This window comes from Scyliorhinus torazame, chromosome 31 (genome assembly GCF_047496885.1).
Source record: "Scyliorhinus torazame isolate Kashiwa2021f chromosome 31, sScyTor2.1, whole genome shotgun sequence".
Taxonomy (NCBI): domain Eukaryota; kingdom Metazoa; phylum Chordata; class Chondrichthyes; order Carcharhiniformes; family Scyliorhinidae; genus Scyliorhinus; species Scyliorhinus torazame.
This window is the reverse complement of record NC_092737.1, coordinates 23710955-23728884: the sequence shown is the minus strand read 5'-3', so window position 1 is coordinate 23728884 and position 17930 is coordinate 23710955. Positions and strand designations below refer to the sequence as shown.

The 17930-nt window shown below is 53.6% G+C and overlaps 1 protein-coding gene across 1 annotated transcript in view; it reads right to left on the bottom strand.

Annotated features, from left to right (window-relative positions):
* Positions 1-5194: 5194 nt before the first annotated feature.
* LOC140404761 (neuroligin-4, X-linked-like) overlaps positions 5195-17930 on the bottom strand; it is a 1287888-nt gene continuing 1275152 nt past the window's right edge. Inside the window, 2 exon segments of the mRNA XM_072493476.1 lie at positions 5195-7260; positions 10676-11465. Coding sequence (XP_072349577.1) covers positions 6438-7260; positions 10676-11465 — 1613 coding nt within the window. The 3' untranslated portion in view covers positions 5195-6437.

The window sequence follows — 17930 nt, the reverse complement described above, 5'->3', positions numbered from 1 at the left end:
GTGACAAGATTAGCAGGGGGCTAGAGGAATAATGAGATGCGATTTCCCCAGTAACAAGATTAGCAGGCGCCTAGAGGAATAATGAGATGCGATTTTCCCAGTAACAAGATTAGCAGGCGCCTAGAGGAATAATGAGATGTGATTTTCCCAGTAACAAGATTAGCAGGGGGCTAGAAGAATAATGGGATGCGATTTCCCCAGTAACAAGATTAGCAGGGGGCTAGAAGAATAATGGGATGCGATTTCCCCAGTAACAAGATTAGCAGGGGCCTATAAGAATAATGTGATGCGATTTTCCCAGTAACAAGATTAGCAGGCGCCTAGAGGAATAATGAGATGCGATTTTCCCAGTAACAAGATTAGCAGGGGCCTAGAGGAATAATGAGATGCAATTTTCCCAGTAACAAGATTAGCAGGGGGCTAGAAGAATAATGAGATGAGATTTCCCCAGTAACAAGATTAGCAGGGGCCTAGAGGAATAATGAGATGCGATTTCCCCAGTAACAAGATTAGCAGGGGCTAGAAGAATAATGAGATGCGATTTGCCCAGTAACAAGATTAGCAGGGGCCTAGAGGAATAATGAGATGAGATTTCCCCAGTAACAAGATTAGCAGGGGCCTAGAGGAATAATGAGATGCGATTTTCCCAGTAACAAGATTAGCAGGGGCCTAGAGGAAGAATGAGATGCGATTTTCCCAGTAACAAGATTAGCAGGGGCCTAGAGGAAGAATGAGATGCGATTTCCCCAGTAACAAGATTAGCAGGGGCCTAGAGGAATAATGAGATGCGATTTTCCCAGTAACAAGATTAGCAGGGGCCGAGAGGAAGAATGAGATGCGATTTTCCCAGTAACAAGATTAGCAGGGGCCTAGAGGAAGAATGAGATGCGATTTTCCCAGTAACAAGATTAGCAGGGGCCTAGAGGAATAATGAGATGCGATTTTCCCAGTAACAAGATTAGCAGGGGCCTAGAGGAATAATGAGATGCGATTTTCCCAGTAACAAGATTAGTAGGCGCCTAGAGGAATAATGTGATGCGATTTGCCCAGTAACAAGATTAGCAGGGGGCTAGAGGAATAATGAGATGCGATTTGCCCAGGAGCAAGATTAGCAGGAATCGAGAGACATGGAGGTGCGAATGGCCATATCAGAAACATTGTTTACCGGAAATCAGTGGGGCCGTACAAATGATAACTTCGAAAGGCAAGGACGTTGAGTGTGGTAGACAGCCGAAACCACAGGGTGGGATATCAAGGAGACTGAACAATATAACTGCTGGCACCCTCACTGGGGAAGGAGGCTTGTTCTCTAACCAACATTCAGGCAGGCCAGTTCCGTCTGTGATCTGAGTCTTGGAGGCCTTTCCCCTCTCGTACTTAGAGCCAGGGCAGATCAAAGATAATCTCCTCTAAAAGTTGCAGTTTTGTGCCTTCACTGGATCAGGAAGGGATGTTTCCTAGACTTGGCCACCGAAGCGGTATTGTGTGGTAACTATTATCTGGATTTGACCTATAGAGTTACTGATATTGGATGTTACTTGGGAAAAGGGAACATGGGTATATTTTGGGAACAAGTGGTAACTTTTTACTTAAATAAATATTCTTTTGAATTGTTAACACAACCGGCGGGTTGTACATTATTGCTCAGACCATTCCGACCCACAATACACCACGAAGAACCAATATTCCAGGCACTCCTTCGAGGGTTTGAGGCACACTCGCAGGGAACATCAGCGGAGTGGGCGGAAAAGGCCCTGAGGCGCCATTTTGAAGTGGACAGTGTTGCCCAGTCACCCACCCGCCGGTATACACCCTCTCCGCCAACATCGCCTGTCCAAAAAAACCAACCAAACAAACATACGGTGCACAATTCGGCTTTCCTAATTTTTCAACGGGGCCCACAGTTACGCCGTGGGTTCCAACACATCCAACGCCCACGAAGGGTGCGACGCAAATGCGGAATCTTTCTTTTCATTTTTTTTAATGAGTCCAGTATTGGTGCAAGCGACGCTGACCTTCCTGGGCAGACCTCAACAGTCACATACTGATGACATATGGCTGAAATGTTAACATTGCCTCCACATCCGTAACCTGATTATCAACATTTTCGACTCACGTCAGGCCTGAAGCATTTTGCTTGATTTAAAGTTTATTCGGTTACGGGCCCAGCATTTATTGTCCGTCCCTATTTGCCCCCTTGAGAAGGTGGTGGGTGAGCCGCCTTCTTGAACACGCTGCAGTCCGGGTGGTGTAGGTACACCCACTGTGCTGTTAGGGAGGGAGTTCCAGGGTGTTGCCCCGGCGACAGTGAAGGAACGGCCGATATATTTCCCAGTCGGGGTGGGGAGTGACTCGGAGGGGAACCTCCAGGCGGTGGGGTTCCCAGGTACCTGCTGCTCTTGTCCTTCTAGATGGTAGAGGTGGTGGGTTCGGAAGGTGCTGTTTTTGGAACCTTGGTGAGTTGCTGCAGTGCATCTTGTAGACGGGACACACGGCTGCCACTGTGCGTCGGGGGGGGAGGGAGTGAATGTTTGTGGAAGGGGAGCAATCAAGCGGGGCTGCTTTGTCCTGGATGGTCTCGAGCTTCTTGAGTGTTGTTGGAGCTGTGCTCATCCAGGCAAGTGGAGAGTATTCCATCACACTCCTGACTTGTGCCTTGTAGATGGTGGACAGGCTTTGGGGGGGGGGGTCAGGAGGTGAGTTACTCTCCGCAGGATTCCCAGCCTCTGACCTGCCCTGGTAGCCACAGTATTAATGTGTCTGGGTCCAGTTCAGTTTCTGATCAATGGTCACCCCCAGGATGTTGATAGTGGGGGATTCAGCGATGATAACACCTTTGAACGTCAAGGGGGAGATGGTTAGATTGGTTACGTTTGGGTTAAGACTAAAAAGTTTTGTTTGAAAGTGTCAGATAGTCCACGGGGGAGGGTGAGAATGTGTTTGTGAGAGGGGGGGGGGGGGTATTGAGTGAAGCAAATAAATAAACAGGAAGTGGGTCGAAAACGTCTTTGATAATCCGGCGATTGAGCCTCACCACCAATTGTAAACACACATTCACCAACATAATTCCTGAGGCCTTCAGTCCCCCCTCCCGGTCCCCTCCCCCCCTCCGTCGCGAGCGGTTGGCTTCACTGCAAGAAACAAGGCCAGGTTAAAGATGCAACCGTTTTAAAATACTTTATTATTCTATGTGAACAAAGTTTGGCGCCGTCCGGCCAACACCACACCAAGGGAACGGGTCCCTCGCGAGGAAGGGGGGGGGGGGGGGGGTCAACGGCAGCCGATCAGGAAGAAAGTCGGTCCCCCCCCCCCCGCCCCCACCACCTCCCCGTTCCGTACAGTTTATTGTTCTCCTTTGCCAAACCGACCCGCCCATCTCAACCCAACCCAACCCAACCCAACCCAACACGAGGCATTTGGGGATTCGGAGGAAATCTCTCGTTCAGGGGCTGGTTTAGCACGCCGGGCTAAATCGCTGGCTTTGAAAGCAGACCGAGGCAGGCCAGCAGCGCGGTTCGATTCCCGGACCGGCCTCCCCCGAACAGGCGCCGGAATGTGGCGACTAGGGGCTTTTCGCAGTAACTTCATTTGAAGCCTACTTGTGACAATAAGCGATTTTCATTTCATTTTCAGTGAAGTCCGGCCCGGTCTCACTCCCTCCCGCCACCACCATGCCCCCCCAGCCATGACGGCCCCCTGTCACAGCACCGAGGGGACGAATGGCCTCCTCCCTGCGAAAAATCCGTTCCATAATTTGGCCTAACCCCCACCCCACTCGTGACACCCGTCCCTCGAGGCTCACAGATCAAGCCATAGTGAAGCTTGTGACCCAGTGGACGGTGGAAATGTACCCACGTCTATCGGTAATATACATAAACCCTGCACTGTAGATGGCTTGGGTACCATTCAGGACAGGGCAGTGGACTGTGATAGGGGAGGGCAGGATGGGGTGGGGGTAGTGGGCAGGGGGAAGCAAGAGAAACACGATCGCACAATTCCCGTACCAGCCTCCCCGAACAGGCGCCGGAATGTGGCGACTAGGGGCTTTTCATTTGAAGCCTACTTGTGACAATCAGCGATATTCATTCATTCATTCAAAGACAATCCCCCCTCCCCAACCGAGGTGCCCAATAAACCCGCCCCGGCTATTGTTTGTTAAGAAACGTCAAGAGTCCTTGGTGGCGAGGGAGGGAGCAACAATAAATGTTCCGACAATCGTACCGTGCCACTCCGGAGGGCGGCGAGGCCTAACATTGAGGCTTTGGGCCTGCGCAAAGAGGCTGCGGCCCCCTGCCAGCAGCCGAGAACTCCCCGCCAGTCCCCCCGGCCGAGGACGCTCCTCGACTGATGCTCCTGCTTGCTCTGGGCCGACAATGTTTGATGTGCGCCTGTCCCTCTCCCCCTCTCAAAATCGCCCTTTGCGTTTCGCCATTGAGAAGAAAAAAAAGGGGGGGGGAGGGCGGCCTTTTGCCCAGGCCCGACGACTGAGGTCAAATATTTTACAAAAGTAGCTGAAGTCCTTTCCTGACGCATCTCTGTCCACCTGTTCCGCAAGCGTTGGCGGTGTTGACGAGGGTGGTGGTGGGGGGGGGGGGGGGTAGGGGAGGGGGTAGGGAGGGGCAGGGGAGGGGAGGGTTGTTGGATGGAAGGAGGGGTGGGTGGTGGGGGGGAGGGGGTAGGGAGGGGCAGAGGGAGGGGGGGTGAGGGTTGTTGGATGGGAGGAGGGGTGGGTGGTGGGCGGGGAGGGGGTAGGGAGGGGCAGGGGGGGATGAGGGTTGTTGGATGGGAGGAGGGGCGGGTGGTGGGGGGGGAGCGGGTTGGGAGGGGCGGGCAGAGGGGGGAGGGGGGGATGAGGGTTGTTGGACGGGAGGAGGGGCGGGTGGGGGGGGGAAGGGGTAGGGAGTGGTGGGGGTGGGGGTGATGAGGGTTGTTGGTCGGGAGGAGGGGCGGGTGGTGGGGGGGAGCGGGTAGGGAGGGGCAGGGGGGATGAGGGTTGTTGGATGGGAGGAGGGGTGGGTGGTGGGCGGGGAGGGGGTAGGGAGGGGCAGGGGGAGGGGGGGGATGAGAGATGTTGGATGGGAGGAGGGGTGGGTGGTGGGGGGGAGGGGGTAGGGAGGGACAGGGGGGGATGAGGGTTGTTGGATGGGAGGAGGGGTGGGTGATGGGGGAGGGGGTAGGGAGGGGCAGGGGGAGGGGGGGGATGAGAGATGTTGGATGGGAGGAGGGGTGGGGGAGGTGGTAGGGATGGGCAGGGGAGGGGCTGATGAGGATTGTTGGAAGGGAGGAGGGGTGGTGGTTGGGGGGGGGGGGTGGTTGGTGCATGTGTGGGGCAGACAAGTGTTTTCTTCCCTTCCATCGGCGTGACTTCCTAAATACGGTCAACTCAGAAGCGACGCCATTTTGCTCCGTGCGTCCGTCGCCCCTGGCAACGCCAACCAGTTCCGGGAGCCGATTCTATTTTTTTTTGAATAAAAAATATTGTTTTGTTTGTTCGAAAGCGTCTCCCAAGCCCTGGTAGATTTGTAAAATGTCACGGGCGTTAGCCGTAAACCGTGAGCATTCCACGGTGGGACTTAAAGCCCCGGATTTAATTTCTGGCCTACTTCCGGTGGCTGGAGTTTAGCCGGGAATAAAGCCCAGGTTGGTCCCTTTGCGAATGCCCGAGTTCAAAGGGCTAAGTTCCTCCGTTTATCTGATCCCTTTTGAAGGTGGCGGGATCTCATTTTCTCCTCTTAATGCTCCAGTCCAACCTTTGAATGCGACAAAAAACCGAAGGCGAAAGCGCTGTACAAAAGAGCTCAGTCTCGAGTTATTTACGCTAAGTTAACTTGTCAAATCAATTGTCCCCAGGAAAACAAAAACAAGAATGAATGATAGGTTCAACGTTATCTTAAATACCATGCAATCCTCCAAGCAACCACGTCTTTTGAACAAAAAAAAAAATTAATTTGATTTTTGGTACTTGTTTCTATATGCGAATGATCAGATATCGCATCGAGAGTAGGCCGAAGCCTAATTTTCCTTGGCACTGGTAGACTGACTTAAAGGTTCCTGGGAAACAGGGGTGGGGGGGTGGGGGGTGGGGAAATCAAGGGATGTGCGGAGGGGGAAGGGGCCGTGAGACAGAAAAAGTCTTGCACCCCCCCCCCCCCCAAAAAGACATGTCCCTGCCATGGACTGTATGTTGCACAGGATTGGGGAGGAGGGGGGTGGGCGATGGGGAGGGAGTTGGTCAAAAATGTCGAATTATCCAGCCCCCTTCTCTCCTCAACCTGTTCGCTTTCCAAAATAAAAAGCTTCGTCGAATCACTCGAACTCCGATCCAGCGAGGTGGGCAGCCATGTTCTCACGATGCCTTTCCTTCGCGGTATGGCGTCGGGGGGTGGGGGGTGGGGGGGGTGGGGGGGGTGGGGGGCTGAGCTTGGGCCGAGGTCCGACTATACCCGGGTGGTCGAGTGCGGGTGGGGCAGTGTGTTGTTGTGCCCTGCTGGGTAGGTGTTGAACGAGTGCAGGGGCTGCATTCCGCTGATGGTGCTGGGGATCATGGTGATGGTGTTGGGGGTCATGAGGGGGACGTCATCGGGCGCCCTCCTCAGCGCCAGGGTGTAGTCGGGCGGGCAGGCCGGGCGCAGGATCTCGTGGGGCCGGAGGGGCTCCAGGTCGTGGGCCTCGTGCTCGCTGTGCTTGATCTGGAGGGACATGATCTCCTCCTCCTGGGCGTGGGCCAGGTCGTTGGTGGTGTTGCGCTGGGGGCTGAGTCGGCGGTGAAGCTCGTGCCGCTTGTCCCGCTTGTAGTAGAGGGCGGCGAAGGCCAGGATGTTGAGGAAGAGCAGCGAGGCGCCCACCGCCACCGTGACGCTGAGCTCGGTCGAGTAGTCCCGCGAGTCCTCGGGCAGGCGGGCGTAGTTGGGCGGCTCGTCTGTGTGTTCCTGCTTGGGGGGCGAGGTGATGAACGGGCGCTTGGTGGTCACTGTCCAGCCTTTGCCCTGGGCCCGTTTGGTCATGAAGGGGTCCTCGGGCGGGATCTTGGTGGTGGTGGAGGTGTACTGCAAGATGTCGTGGAGGTTGTGTAGGTGGGGCACCAGTTCCAGCCAGAACGCCACCTTGTTGGCGCGGTAATGCTCCCGAATCCTGGGCTTCAGACCGATGTGGAGGTAGGGTTTCTCCTTGGAGTTAAACTTGGTCCAGGCCACCTCCTCGAAACGGTTAGGCTTCGTGTGAATAAACTTGGTGTCTTGGGGCACAGGTTTGTTGGGATCCCTGCAAAGGAAGAGGAAAGGGGGAGGGGGGGCATTGGGAGGGGCGAAAAGAGAAAGAAAATCAGTCAAACAATTTGCGTTAATGCCGCGTCTTTTAACACGGTTCTAAGAAAGGAACACCTCTTGAGGGAGCCTTGGCACCGTTATCAAGCTGAATTTGACACTGGCCTACGAGGGACCAAACATTTGCACTAAATAGGTTTTAAGGGTCTGGAGTTTAACCCTGAAACGTGGGAGGTGATGCACTTTGGGAGGACGAACAAGACAAGGGAATGAACGGCCAATGAACATAGAACATAGAACATAGAAAATACAGCACAGAACAGGCCCTTCGGCCCACGATGTTGTGCCGAACCTTTGTCCTAGATTAATCATAGATTATCATTGAATTTACAGTGCAGAAGGAGGCCATTCGGCCCTTTGAGTCTGCACCGGCTCTTGGAAAGAGCACCCTACCCAAACTCAACACCTCCACCCAACACCAAGGGCAATTTTGGACATTAAGGGCAATTTATCATTGGCCAATTCACCTAACCTGCACATCTTTGGACTGAGTGAGGAAACCGGAGCACCCGGAGGAAACCCACGCAGACACGGGGAGGACGTGCAGAGAACGGTCGGACGTTAGAAATTAAAGAGGATCAGAGAGGCCTTGGGGTACATGTCTATAGACCCCTGAAGTCACCAGGGCAGGTAGATAGGGCGGGTAAGAAGACTTATGGGGTACATTCCTTTATTAATCGAGGTATAGAATAAAAGAGCAGGGACGTTATGTTGAAACTGCATAAAACGTTGGTTAGGCCACAGCGGGAGTATTGTGTGCAGTTCTCGTCGCCACTTTATAGGAGGGGTGTGATAGCCACTGGAAAGGCTGCAGAGGAGATTTACCAGGATGTTGCCTGGGCTGGGGAGTGTTAGTTATGGAGAGAGATTGGATAGACTGGGGTTGTTGTCCTTGGAGCAGAGGAGACTGAGGGGGGGCCTCATCGAGCTGGACAACATTATGAGGGGCCTAGTGAGGGTCGCTCAGAAGGAACCATTCCCTTTAGTAAAAAGGGGTCAAAAATGATAATATTTATTAGTGTCACAAGTAGGCTTACATTATTAACACTGCAATGAAGTTACTGTGGAAAGCCCCTAGTCTCCACACTCTGGCGCCGGTTCGGGTACACGGAGGGGGAATTCAGAATGTCCAATTCACCCAACAAGCACAAGTCTTTCGGGACTTGCGGGAGGAATCCGGAGCACCCGGAGGAAACCCACGCAGACGCGGGGGAGGACGTGCAGACTCCGCGCGGACAGTGACCTGAGGCCGGATTGAACCCAGGCTCCTGGCCCTGTGAAACGATCGGTTTAATGTGAGGGGCCGGGAGGTTTTGAGGGGACGTGAGGAACAACCTTTTCACCCAGAGAAGGGGGGGGGGAGGGGGGGGGGGGGGGGGGAGTCTGGAGCTCGCTGCCTGAAAGGATGTTTTTTTCAAATTCATTCATGTGTCACCATTTATTATTGCTCATCACGAATTACCCTTGAGGGGGCAAGTTAAGAGTCAACCATGTCGGGAGTCACCTGTAGGCCAGACCGGGTAAGGACGGCAGATTTCCTTCCCTAAAGGACATTAGTGACCCAGATGGGTTTTTCCGACAATCGACAATGGTTTCATGGTCATCGTTAGATTTTTAATTCCAAATTTTTGTTTGATTGAATATCGTGTTGGGATTCGAACCCAGTCCCCAGGAGACCTTGGGTCTCTGGATTACTAATCCAGCAACAAGACCACCATGCCCCTCCAGGACGATGAAATGATCAAGGAGGGGATTTGGGAGGGAATTTCAGAACCTGTAGGTTCACCAGTATCTGCTCGAATTGTTTTCCAAGTGTAGGATCTCAGCCCTCTTTGCAGGTTTTGGGTTCATCAGGCCTGGCAACAGTCCAAGTTCCACCTCACTCTCCGTCTCCCGTGGACGCCTTTTCTCTTCCTCCCTGCCCGTTAAGGAATGGCAACAGCTGCTGCCGGAGCGGCTGAGCTTGCCCTGCTTTTATTTCAGGTTGCCCGCATCTGCCGCATTTTGCTTTTATTTCAGTTTCTTCTTTCCGTGCTCAGGGCCCCGGCTGAAGGGTTCGCAAAGATCCGGGTCGACTCTCCCGGCTGAGAGCGCGCCGCGCGACAAGAGGGGCCATGTCCTGTCCTACCGCCATCGAACCCCAGGCCTGTCTGTGTGTGGGGGGGAGCGGGGGGGGGGGGGGGTAGAAAGAATCGTGCGGCCTACGATTTGAGAGGCAGCAGGAGGGTGTGGTGATTTTCCGGGTACCCCAAGGCGAGGAACCTTCAGCCAGGACCCTGGAGAGCACCGAGGATCAGAGGGACCTGGGTGTGCCTGTACACCCGTCCTTTAAGGTAGCAGAGCAGGTGGACACAGTGGTTAAGAAGGCCTGTGGTCTAATTGCCTTTATTAGCCGAGGCAGAGAGTTTAAGAGCAGGGAGGTTATGCTGGAACTGTATAAAATGTTGGTCAGGCCACAGCGAGAGTATTGTGAGCAGTTCTGGAATCCACATTACAGGAGGGGTGTGATAGCCACTGGAAAGGCTGCAGAGGAGATTTACCAGGATGCTGCCTGGCCTGGGGAGTGTTAGTTATGGAGAGAGATTGGATAGACTGGGGTTGTTGTCCTTGGAGCAGAGGAGACTGAGGGGGGGGCGTGATTGAGATGTATAAAACTATGAGGGACACAGGTGGAGTCGACAGGAAGAACCTTTTCCCCTTGGCGGAGGGCTCAACGACCAGGGGGCAGAGATTTAAGGTGAGGGGGCGGGAGATTTAGCGGGGATGTGAGGGAAAACCTTTTCCCCCCCCGGGGGGGGGGTCTGGAACCCGCTGCCTGAAAGGGGGGGTGGAGGCAGAGACCCCCAGAAGGGCTTCTTCCCAGGCTGTTAAACCATATGAAAGTTAGCAAGTAGGTGCGGCAAGCCGTCAGGGAGGCAAATGGAATGTGGGCCTTCATTATAAGGGGGCTGGAGCGGCGGATTAAGGGGATTCTCGCTCCATATCCACAGGGTTGTGGTGAGACCGTGTCTGGAATACCGGCCGCGGATTCCACGTTTCAGAAAAGATAAACTCGCTTCAGAGGCGGGGCGGGGAAGGTTCACTCGACTGGTCACTGGGATAAGAGGCTCCTCTATTCTATACCTCGACGAATCAAGGCAAGTATCCCATTAGCCCTCTTAACTACATCGGGTCGACTTGAAAACCCCCCATAGTCTCTTTGATCGTCAACGCCCCATATGTTTCAAACCTCCTAAATGCACAGCAGTGTATAAATCCGCCTTCGGGGCGCGATTCGTGTCAAAGGAAAACGTCCGACGAATTTCCGGCAGCAATGACACGGGGCCGCCACCGGGAGGCGACGGTCGACTCACCCGGTCTTGGCAAAGTTGGTCCAGTAGGTCATGACCACGGCGCTCAACATGATGTCGTTCTTGGAGAAGTTGCAGGGGAAGAGCTCGGTGACGCCGATCATGGGGATGCCGAACACGTAGGGGATCTCGTCGCCGTGGGCCGCGTCCGCCCACACCGCCTTCATCTCGCTCTGGCAGTGGTGGTAGAAGGTGTAGAAGTAGGTCGGCGACTGGTACTCGGCGTGGAGGCGGGCGGTGGCGATGGCCGGCGCCACCCACTGGTGGTCGGTGAAGAGGGCCAGCAGCGTCTTGCGCCGCATCTCGCCGTTGTCGCGGTCCGCCCAGTCGGTGTACATGAACTTGATGGTCTCCCGCAGGATGTCCTTGCCCTCCGGGTAGCCGTACAGGTTGTCCACGAAGTTGGAGACGGCGAAGTCGAAGTAGCTGGCCGAGATGCCGTCCTCGTTGTCCACCAGCGACTCCACGAACTTGAAGCCCTCGCCCTGGTTGACCCCCAGCAGGATGTCGTAGTTGAGGAACTCGCCCTGCTCCATCAGGATCTCGGGGTCGTCAGGCAACACGTCGCCGTCGACGACCGGCCCGAAGGCGATGTGGTAGCGGGTGGGCTGGATGTCCTGGTCGACCAGCTCGCGGTAGGACTTCCTCCGCAGGCAGTCCACCATGTCGACCGTCTCGGCGAAGTTGCAGCCCACCTTCTTGGCCAGGATCCGGGTGTACTTGGCGGGCTGGTAGTTGACGGACCAGCTGGAGATGGCCGTGCCGCTCTGCGCGATGGCTCTCTGGAAGAGTCCTGCAAAAAAAAAAAAGGAGGGAGAGAAGGAAAGCTCAGAAGGGGGAGTTTTCTGTTTGCCCTTATTTCAGTTACACCCCAGACAAAATGTGAGTCCAACGTAACGCCCGCCACACACTCTGTGAACACTCGGCAAATTCGACCCACAACATTCGGTCAACCTCGCACTTACCTCTCTCTTTCCTTCTGCAATCGGTGCAGAAGGAGGCCATTCAGCCCAGCGTACATTTCTGGGTCTTTGGGAGACCTATCCAATTAGTCTCCCTCCCCCGCGCTCCCCCCCCACAACATGGCTTCCAGCGAAAACAGGGACCCCCAACGACTGGAGAATTCCGACCTCTTTCTCCTGATTTGCTCCACCCCGAACGTAGGAACAGGAGGAGGCCATTCAGCCCCTCGAGCCTGTCTCGCCGTTCATCGAGATCACGGCTGACCTGTTGCCGAACTCCATAACCCTGCCTTCGGCCCAAATCCCTGAATCTCTTTGCTTCACAAAAATCTCAGATTTAACATGAGCAATTGATTGAGCTTCACCTGTTATGTGTGGGAGGGAATTCCGAACCTTTACCACCCTTTGAGTGAAGAAGTTCTTCCCAACAGCTCACCTGAATGGTATAACCCTATTTTTTAGACTCTGCCCCCCCCCCCCCCACAAAGGGGGTTTTAGAATCTCCAACCAATGGAAATAGTTTATCTTTATCGACCCTGTGTTTTCCTGTTAATATCTCGAATTCTACGATCAGATTGCCCCTTAACCGTCTAAATTCCAGCAAAAGGTAGCCCAGCTGCCTCGCGACGCCGAGGTCCCGGGTTCGATCCCGGCTCTGGGTCACTGTCCGTGTGGAGTTTGCACATTCTCCCCGGGTCTGCGTGGGTTTCGCCCCCACAACCCAAAAAGATGTGGATTGGCCGCGCTAAATTGCCCCCTTAATTGGAAAAAATTAATTGGGTGCTCTAAAGTTTAAAAAAATTATTTTAAAAAATAAATAAATAAATTCCAGCAGAAACAGGTCTAATTTTTGTCATCTCTCCTGATAACTCAACCCCTGTAGTCCAGATATCAGGAAGAGGGAGGGCAGTGAAGGTTTACCAGACTGATTCCTGGGATGGCGGGACTGACATACGAGGAGAGATTGAGTCGGTTAGGATTGTATTCGCTGGAGCTCAGAAGAATAGAATATAGAACCGCCCAGCACAGAACAGGCCCTTCGGACCTCGATGTTGTGCCGAGCATTGTCCGAAACCAAGATCAAGCTATCCCACTCCCTGTCATTCTGGTGTGCTCCATGTGCCTATCCAATAACCGCTTGAAAGTTCCGAAAGTGTCCGACTCCACTATCACGGCAGGCAGTCCAGTCCACAGGGGCAAGCACGGTAGCATTGTGGATAGCACAATTGCTTCGCAGCTCCAGGGTCCCAGGTTCGATTCCGGCTTGGGTCACTGTCTGTGCGGAGTCTGCACATCCTCCCCGTGTGTGCGTGGGTTTCCTCCGGGTGCTCCGGTTTCCTCCCACAGTCCAAAGATGTGCAGGTTAGGTGGATTGGCCGTGATAAATTGCCCTTAGTGTCCAAAATTGCCCTGAGTGTTGGGTGGGGTTATTGGGTTATGGGTTATGGGGATAGGGTGGAGGTGTGGACCTTGGGTAGGGTGCTCTTTCCAAGAGCCGGTGCGGATTCGATGGGCCGAATGGCCTCCTTCTGCACTGTAAATTCTATGATCTATGATTCCACGCCCTAACAACTCTCTGAGTAAAGAACCTACCTCGGACACCCCTCCTATATCTCCCACCCTGAACCTAATAGTTATGCCCCCTTGTAACATAAGAACATAACATAAGAACGAGGAGCAGGAGTAGGCCATCTGGCCCCTCGAGCCTGCTCCGCCATTCAATGAGATCATGGCTGATCTTTGTGGACTCAGCTCCACTCTCCGGCCCGGACACCATATCCCCGAATCCCGTTATTCTTTAGAAAGGTATCTATCTTTTTCTTAAAAACGTTTAAAGAAGGAGCCTCAACTGCTTCACTGGGCAAGGAATTCCAGAGATTCACAACCCTTTGGGTGAAGAGGTCCCTCCTCAACTCCGTCCTAAATCTACTTCCCCTTATTTTGAGGCTATGCCCCCTAGTTCTGCTTTCACCCGCCAGTGGAAACAACCTGCCCGCATCTATCCTATCTATTCCTTTCATAATCTTATATGTTTCTATAAGATCCCCCCTCATCCTTCTAAACTCCAATGAGTACAGTCCCAGTCTACTCAACCTCTTTTCATAATCTAATCCCCTCAACTCTGGGATCAACCTAGTGAATCTCCTCTGCACTCCCTCCAGTGCCATTATGTCCTTTCTCAGGTAAGGAGACCAAAACTGAACACAATACTCCAGATGCGGCCTCACCAACACCCTATACAATTGCAGCATAACCGCCCTAGTCTCGAACTCCATCCCTCTAGCAATGAAAGACAAAACTCGATTAGCCTTCTTAATCACCTGTTGCACCTGCACACCAACTTTTTGCGACTCGTGCACCAGCACACCCAGGTCCCGCTGCACAGCAGCATGTTTTAACATCTTACCGTTTAAATAATAATCCATTCTGCTGTTATTCCTCCCAAAATGGATAGCCTCACACTTGGCAACATTGAATTCCATCTGCCAGACCCTAGCCCATTCACCTAACCTATCCAAATCCTTCTGCAGACTTCCGGTATCCTCTGCACTTTTTGCTTTACCACTCATCTTAGTGTCGTCTGCAAACTTTGCCACATTGCACTTGGTCCCCAACTCCAAATCGTCTATGTAAATTGTGAACAACTGCGGGCCCAACACTGATCCTTGAGGGACCCCACTAGTTACAGGTTGCCAACCAGAGAAACACCCATTTATCCCCACTCTCTGCTTTCTGTTAGTTAACCAATCCTCTACCCATGCTACCACTTTACCCTCAATGCCATGCATCTTTAGTTTATGCAGCAACCTTTTGTGTGGCACCTTGTCAAAAGCTTTCTGGAAATCCAGATATATCACATCCATTGGCTCCCCGTTATCTACTGCACTGGTAACGTCCTCAAAAAATTCTACCAAATTAGTCAGACACGACCTACCCTTTGTGAACCCATGCTGCGTCTGCCCAATGGGACAATTTCCCTCCAGGTGCCCCGCTATTTCCTCCTTAATGATAGATTCCAGCATTTTCCCTACAACCGAAGTTAAGCTTACCGGCCTATAATTACCCGCTTTCTGCCGACCTCCTTTTTTAAACAGTGGTGTCACGTTTGCTACTTTCCAATCCTCTGGACCACCCCAGAGTCTAGTGAATTTTGATAAATTATCACTAGTGCGTTTACAATTTCCCTAGCCATCTCTTTTAACACTCTGGCATGCATCCCATCAGGGCCAGGTAACAGCTACATCCCACCCGAGGAAAAAGTCTCTGAACGTCCACTCTATCTATCCCTTTCATCATCTTATACACCTCAATTAAGTCACCTCTCATCCTCCTCCCCTCCAATGAGAAAAGCCCGAGCTCCCTCAACCTTTCCTCATAAAACCTACCCTCAAATTCAGGCAGCATGAAGAGGGGGGGGATCTCATAGAAACCTATAAAATTCTAACCTGACTGGACAGGGTCGATGCAGGAAGGATGTTCCCGATGGTGGGGGGGACTGGACAGGGTCGATGCAGGAAGGATGTTCCCGATGGGTGGGGGGACTGGACAGGGTCGATGCAGGAAGGATGTTCCCGATGGTGTGGGGGGGGGACTGGACAGGGTAGATGCAGGAAGGATGTTCCCGATGGTGGGGGGGGGGACTGGACAGGGTCGATGCAGGAAGCATGTTCCCGATGGTGGAGGGGATTGGACAGGGTCGATGCAGGAAGGATGTTCCCGATGGTGGGGGGGACTGGACAGGGTCGATGCAGGAAGGATGTTCCCGATGGTGGGGGGGGGACTGGACAGGGTAGATGCAGGAAGGATGTTCCGATGGTGGGGGGGGCTGGACAGGGTCGATGCAGGAAGGATGTTCCCGATGGTGGGGGGGGGGGGGACTGAACTGGGTCGATGCAGGAAGGATGTTCCCGATGGTGGGGGGGACTGGACAGGGTTGATGCAGGAAGGATGATCCCGATGGTGGGGGGGACTGGACAGGGTCGATGCAGGAAGGATGTTCCCGATGGTGGGGGGGGACTGGACAGGGTCGATGCAGGAAGGATGTTCCCGATGGTGGGGGGGGGACTGGACAGGGTCGATGCAGGAAGGATGTTCCGATGGTGGGGGGGGCACCGGGCAGGGTCGATGCAGGAAGGATGTTCCCGATGGTGGGGGGGGGACTGGACAGGGTCGATGCAGGAAGGATGTTCCCGATGGTGGGGGGGGGGACTGGACAGGGTCGATGCAGGAAGGATGATCCCGATGGTGGGGGGGACTGGACAGGGTCGATGCAGGAAGGATGTTCCCGATGGTGGGGGGGACTGGACAGGGTCGATGCAGGAAGGATGTTCCCGATGGTGGGGGGGGGGACTGGACAGGGTTGATGCAGGAAGGATGTTCCCGATGGTTGGGGGGGACTGGACAGGGTCGATGCAGGAAGGATGTTCCCCGATGGTGGGGGGGACTGGACAGGGTTGATGCAGGAAGGATGTTCCCGATGGTGAAGGGGGACTGGACAGGGTCGATGCAGGAAGGATGTTCCCGATGGTGAAGGGGGACTGGACAGGGTCGATGCAGGAAGGATGTTCCCGATGGTGGGGGGGGTCTGGACAGGGTCGATGCAGGAAGGATGTTCCCGATGGTGGGGGGGACTGGACAAGGTAGATGCAGGAAGGATGTTCCCGATGGTGGGGGGGACTGGACAGGGTCGATGCAGGAAGGATGTTCCCGATGGTGAAGGGACTGGACAGGGTCAATGCAGGAAGGATGTTCCCGATGGTGGGGGGTGTCCAGAACCAGGGGTCACAGTCTGAGGATACGGGGAGACCATTTCGGACTGAGATGAGGAGACATTTCTTCTCCCAGAGAGTGGTTGGCCTGTGGAATTTGTTACCACGGGAAGTAGTTGAGGCCAAAACGGGATCAAGGATATGGGGGAAGGCAGGATTAATTACAATCTTTTATTGTCACAAGTATAGAGTTTAACCCTGCTAAGTGCGAGGTGATTCATTTTGGTCGGACAAATTTGAATGCGGATTACAGGGTCAACGCCGGGTTCTGAGGAATGTGGAGGAACAGAGAGATCTCGGAGTTCATGTCCACAGATCTCTGAAAGTTGCCACCCAAGTGGATAGAGCCGTGAAGAAGGCCTATAGTGTGTTGGCGTTTATTAACAGGGGGCTTGAGTTTAAGAACCGCGGGGTTATGCTGCAACTATACAGGACCCTGGTGAGACCACATTTGGAGTATTGTGTGCAGTTCTGGTCACCTCACTATAGGAAGGATGTGGAAGCATTGGAAAGGGTGCAAAGGAGATTTACCAGGATGCTGCCTGGTTTGCAGGATACGTCTTATGAGGAAAGGTTGAGGGAGCTAGGGCTTTTCTCTTTGGAGCGGAGGAGGATGAGAGGCGACTTAATAGAGGTTTATAAGATAATGAGGGGGATAGATAGAGTGGACGTTCAGAGACTATTCCCTCGGGTGGATGTAGCTGTTACAAGGGGCATAACTATAGGTTCAGGGTGGGAGATACAGGAGGGATGTCCGAGGTAGGCTCTTTACTCAGAGAGTGGTTAGGGTGTGGAATGGACTGCCTGCTGTGATAGTGGAGTCGGGCACTTTAGGAACTTTCAAGCGGTTATTGGATCTGCCTTGGTCACAATGATGGGAAGGTGGTGGAGGCGAGTTGCCTCACATCCTTTAAAAAGGTGCCTGACGAGCACTCGACACGTCACAACATTCGAGGCTGTGGACCAAGTGCTGGCCAATGGGATCAGGTCGGCAGGGGCAGACCCGATGGGCCGAATGGCCGTCTCCTGCTTGTATTTTCAATGTTTCCGCCATCCAATTGTCTCACTGACCGTTCGGGGAGGGCAACCTGGGAACCGATGATGCGAGAGAACATAGGAATCAGGAGCACAAGTCGGCAATTCGGCCCCTCGAGGCTGTTCCGCCATCCCATCAGGTCATGGCTGATCTCTTCCTGGTCCAAATCCGCCTTTAACACCCTCACCTTTCTTCCCCAACTTCCTTTAACCCATTTTAAAATCGGAAGTATATCTATCTCCCTCTTGAAACCGTTTAATGACCCAGACTCCACCGCGCTGTGGGGGCAGCGAGTTCCACAAATTCACCACCCTCTACGAGAAGTAGTTCCTCCTCGTCTCAGTTCTAAATCTCCCGCCTCTCAACCCGCTTCTGTGACCTCTCGTCCTCAATTGTTCCACAAAAGGGGGAACATTTGGTCTATGTTTACTTTATCAATCCCTTTTAGTATTTTACACACCTCGATCGGGCCCCCTCTCATCCTTCTAAAC